Here is a 5,201-nt window from a genome sequence, read left to right as displayed (position 1 = left end):
GTGAACCCTCAACCTTCTGTCCCTTAGCCCCTGGTAGAGTGACGTGGTGGGAGGTGAACCCTCAACCTTCTGTCCCGTAGCCCCTGGTAGAGTGACGTGGTGGGAGGTGAACCCTCAACCTTCTGTCCCGTAGCCCCTGGTAGAGTGACGTGGTGGGAGGTGAACCCTCAACCTTCTGTCCCGTAGCCCCTGGTAGAGTGACGTGGTGGGAGGTGAACCCTCAACCTTCTGTCCCATAGCCCCTGGTAGAGTGACGTGGTGGGAGGTGAACCCTCAACCTTCTGTCCCGTAGCCCCTGGTAGAGTGACGTGGTGGGAGGTGAACCCTCAACCTTCTGTCCCGTAGCCCCTGGTAGAGTGACGTGGTGGGAGGTGAACCCTCAACCTTCTGTCCCGTAGCCCCTGGTAGAGTGACGTGGTGGGAGGTGAACCCTCAACCTTCTGTCCCGTAGCCCCTGGTAGAGTGACGTGGTGGGAGGTGAACCCTCAACCTTCTGTCCCGTAGCCCCTGGTAGAGTGACGTGGTGGGAGGTGATTCCTCAACCTTCTGTCCCGTAGCCCCTGGTAGAGTGACGTGGTGGGAGGTGAACCCTCAACGTTCTGTCCCGTAGCCCCTGGTGGGAGGTGAACCCTCAACCTTCTGTCCCGTAGCCCCGGGTCCCTGGGTCCCGGCGAGGAGAGGGTCCCTGGTTCAAGCCCAGGTAGGGGCGAGGAGAGGGCCCCTGGTTCGAGCCCAGGTAGGGGCGAGGAGAGGGTCCCTGGTTCGAGCCCAGGTAGGGGTGAGGAGAGGGTCCCTGGTTCGAGCCCAGGTAGGGGCGAGGAGAGGGTCCCTGGTTCGAGCCCAGGTAGGGGCGAGGAGAGGGTCGCTGGTTTGAGCCCAGGTAGGGGCGAGGAGAGGGTCCCTGGTTCGAGCCCAGGTAGGGTTGAGGAGAGGGTCCCTGGTTCGAGCCCAGGTAGGGGCGAGGAGAGGGCCCCTGGTTCGAGCCCAGGTAGGGGCGAGGAGAGCGTCCCTGGTTCGAGCCCAGGTAGAGAGAGGGACGGAAGTTATACTGTTACATAAACATGACCCTGTGTTTCTTGAGCGAGAACTGCATCTGCTTTAGGGCGACACACACAGAGGAGGGTCGTACAGTACAGTACACACACACACACAGAGGAGGGTCGTACAGTACAGTACACACACACACACAGAGGAGGGTCGTACAGTACAGTACACACACACACACAGAGGAGGGTCGTACAGTACACACACACAGATGAGGGTCATACAGTACAGTACAGTAGACACACACAGATTAGGGTCGTACAGTACAGTACACACACACAGATTAGGGTCGTACAGTACAGTACAGTACACACACACAGAGGAGGGTCGTACAGTACAGTACAGTACACACACACAGAGGAGGGTCGTACAGTACAGTACAGTACACACACAGTACAGTACAGTACAGTACACACACACAGATTAGGGTCGTACAGTACAGTACACACACACAGAGGAGGGTCGTACAGTACAGTACACACACACACACACAGATTAGGGTCGTACAGTACAGTACACACACACAGAGGAGGGTCGTACAGTACAGTACACACACACACAGATTAGGGTCGTACAGTACAGTACACACACACACAGAGGAGGGTCGTACAGTACAGTACACACACACAGAGGATTGTCGTACAGTACAGTACACACACACACACACAGAGGAGGGTCGTACAGTACAGTACACACACACAGATTAGGGTCGTACAGTACAGTACACACACACACAGAGGAGGGTCCTACAGTACAGTACAGTACACACACAGATGAGGGTCGTACAGTACAGTACAGTACACACACACAGATTAGGGTCGTACAGTACAGTACACACACACACAGAGGAGGGTCCTACAGTACAGTACAGTACAGTACACACACACAGAGGAGGGTCGTACAGTACACACACACAGAGGAGGGTCAGTACAGTACACACACACAGAGGAGGGTCGTACAGTACAGTACACACACACAGAGGAGGGTCGTACAGTACAGTACACACACACAGAGGAGGGTCGTACAGTACAGTACACACACACAGATTAGGGTCGTACAGTACAGTACACAGAGGAGGGTCGTACAGTACAGTACACACACACAGATTAGGGTCGTACAGTACAGTACACACACACAGATTAGGGTCGTACAGTACAGTACAGTACAGTACACACACACAGAGGAGGGTCGTACAGTACAGTACACACACACAGAGGAGGGTCGTACAGTACAGTACACACACACAGAGGAGGGTCGTACAGTACAGTACAGTACAGTACAGTACAGTACACACACACAGATTAGGGTCGTACAGTACAGTACAGTACAGTACAGTACACACACACAGATTAGGGTCGTACAGTACAGTACAGTACAGTACAGTACAGTACACACACACAGATTAGGGTCGTACAGTACAGTACAGTACAGTACACACACACAGAGGAGGGTCGTACAGTACAGTACACACACACAGAGGAGGGTCGTACAGTACAGTACACACACACAGAGGAGGGTCGTACAGTACAGTACAGTACAGCACAGTACACACACACAGGGAGGGTCGTACAGTACAGTACAGTACAGTACACACACACAGAGGAGGGTCGTACAGTACACACACACAGAGGAGGGTCGTACAGTACAGTACACACACACAGAGGAGGGTCGTACAGTACAGTACACACACACAGATTAGGGTCGTACAGTACAGTACACAGAGGAGGGTCGTACAGTACAGTACACACACACAGATTAGGGTCGTACAGTACAGTACAGTACACACACAGAGGAGGGTCGTACAGTACAGTACAGTACACAGAGGAGGCCTGGGGAGTTCAGCTGCTCTGGGCGGTGAATCTTTGTGCATCGTATTTGTACATATTGTGTTGCATTGAAGGCCAAGGCCTGGGAGAGAGAGGGTGTGTGTGTGAGAGAGAGAACAGAGAGAACATAAAGTAAAACCCCGAGCAGCCAGATGAAGATTCATCCTCTCTCTACTTTTCACTGGATCTTCAGATCAGAACTCTTTAAAATGTAAATCCAGAACTACATAAACTAAATGGAGAGTTTTCCTCCAGAACCCTGGTACGTGTTTCTGGGTTGTCCAGTGACATGTTACAGTGGGACCCCCAACCACCCAATGGGAACAGTGGGAACCCCCAACCACCCAATGGGAACAGTGGGAACCCAGTGACATGTTACCGGGGGACCCCAACCACCCAATGGGAACAGTGGGAACCCAGTGACATGTTACCGGGGGACCCCCAACCACCCAATGGGAACAGTGGGAACCCAGTGACATGTTACCGGGGGACCCCCAACCACCCAATGGGAACAGTGGGAACCCAGTGACATGTTACCGGGGGACCCCCAACCACCCAATGGGAACAGTGGGAACCCCCAACCACCCAATGGGAACAGTGGGAACCCCAACCACCCAATGGGAACAGTGGGAACCCAGTGACATGTTACCGGGGACCCCCAACCACCAAATGGGAACAGTGGGAACCCCAACCACCCAATGGGAACAGTGGGACCCCCAACCACCCAATGGGAACAGTGGGAACCCAGTGACATGTTACCGGGGACCCCCAACCACCCAATGGGAACAGTGGGAACCCAGTGACATGTTACTCCCCAACCACCCAATGGGAACAGTGGGAACCCAGTGACATGTTACCGGGGACCCCCAACCACCCAACGGGAACAGTGGGAACCCCAACCACCCAATGGGAACAGTGGGACCCCAACCACCCAATGGGAACAGTGGGACCCCCAACCACCCATTGGGAACAGTGGGAACCCCAACCACCCAATGGGAACAGTGGGACCCCCAACCACCCAATGGGAACAGTGGGAACCCCAACCACCCAATGGGAACAGTGGGACCCCCAACCACCCAATGGGAACAGTGGGACCCCCAACCACCCAATGGGAACAGTGGGAACCCAGTGACATGTTACCGGGGGACCCCCAACCACCCAATGGGAACAGTGGGAACCCAGTGACATGTTACCGGGGGACTTGTCTTCCAACGTCTGGTAACGGATTAATAATAATAATAATAATGAATAATAATCTCCCTCCGTCCCTCTGTCTCTCCCTCCCTCTGTCTCTCCCTCCCTCTGTCTCTCCGTCCCTCTGTCTCTCCCTCCGTCCCTCCGTCCCTCTCTCTCCCTCCCTCTGTCTCTCCCTCCGTCCCTCCGTCCCTCTGTCTCTCCCTCCCTCTGTCTCTCCCTCCCTCTGTCTCTCCCTCCCTCTGTCTCTCCGTCCCTCTGTCTCTCCCTCCGTCCCTCCGTCCCTCTGTCTCTCCCTCCCTCTGTCTCTCCCTCCCTCTGTCTCTCCGTCCCTCTGTCTCTCCCTCCGTCCCTCCGTCCCTCTGTCTCTCCCTCCGTCCCTCCGTCCCTCTGTCTCTCCCTCCGTCCCTCTGTCTCTCCCTCCGTCCCTCCGTCCCTCTGTCTCTCCCTCCCTCTGTCTCTCCGTCCCTCTGTCTCTCCCTCCCCCTCTGTCTCTCCCTCCGTCCCTCCGTCCCTCTGTCTCTCCCTCCGTCCCTCCGTCCCTCTCTCTCCCTCCCTCTGTCTCTCCCTCCGTCCCTCCGTCCCTCTGTCTCTCCCTCCCTCTGTCTCTCCCTCCGTCCCTCCGTTCCTCTGTCTCTCCCTCCCTCTGTCTCTCCCTCCCTCTGTCTCTCCGTCCCTCTGTCTCTCCCTCCCGTCCCTCCGTCCCTCTGTCTCTCCCTCCCTCTGTCTCTCCCTCCCTCTGTCTCTCCGTCCCTCTGTCTCTCCCTCCGTCCCTCCGTCCCTCCGTCCCTCTGTCTCTCCCTCCCTCTGTCTCTCCCTCCGTCCCTCCGTCCCTCTGTCTCTCCCTCCCTCTGTCTCTCCCTCCGTCCCTCTGTCTCTCCCTCCGTCCCTCCGTCCTCTGTCTCTCCCTCCCTCTGTCTCTCCCTCCGTCCCTCTGTCTCTCCCTCCCTCTGTCTCTCCTTCCGTCCCTCCGTCCCTCTGTCTCTCCCTCCCTCTGTCTCTCCCTCCGTCCCTCCGTCCCTCTGTCTCTCCCTCCCTCTGTCTCTCCCTCCGTCCCTCCGTCCCTCTGTCTCTCCCTCCCTCTGTCTCTCCCTCCGTCCCTCCGTCCTCTGTCTCTCCCTCCGTCCCTCTGTCTCT

At 56.4% G+C, this 5,201-nt stretch overlaps 1 protein-coding gene across 1 annotated transcript in view; it reads left to right on the top strand.

The window, feature by feature from the left end:
• Nucleotides 1-3,776: 3,776 nt before the first annotated feature.
• The window catches only part of LOC127929635 (foot protein 1 variant 1-like), a 4,203-nt gene continuing 2,778 nt past the window's right edge, over nt 3,777-5,201 (top strand). The window contains exon 1 of the mRNA XM_052517660.1: nt 3,777-4,040. Within this exon, the coding sequence (XP_052373620.1) occupies nt 3,777-4,040 (264 nt within the window). The remainder of the gene's footprint in view (nt 4,041-5,201) is intronic.

The sequence above is a fragment of the Oncorhynchus keta genome, unplaced genomic scaffold (assembly GCF_023373465.1).
Source record: "Oncorhynchus keta strain PuntledgeMale-10-30-2019 unplaced genomic scaffold, Oket_V2 Un_scaffold_9288_pilon_pilon, whole genome shotgun sequence".
In the NCBI taxonomy this organism is placed as follows: domain Eukaryota; kingdom Metazoa; phylum Chordata; class Actinopteri; order Salmoniformes; family Salmonidae; genus Oncorhynchus; species Oncorhynchus keta.
The sequence above is the reverse complement of the archived record's forward strand: the minus strand, read 5'-3'. Positions and strand labels throughout refer to the sequence as shown.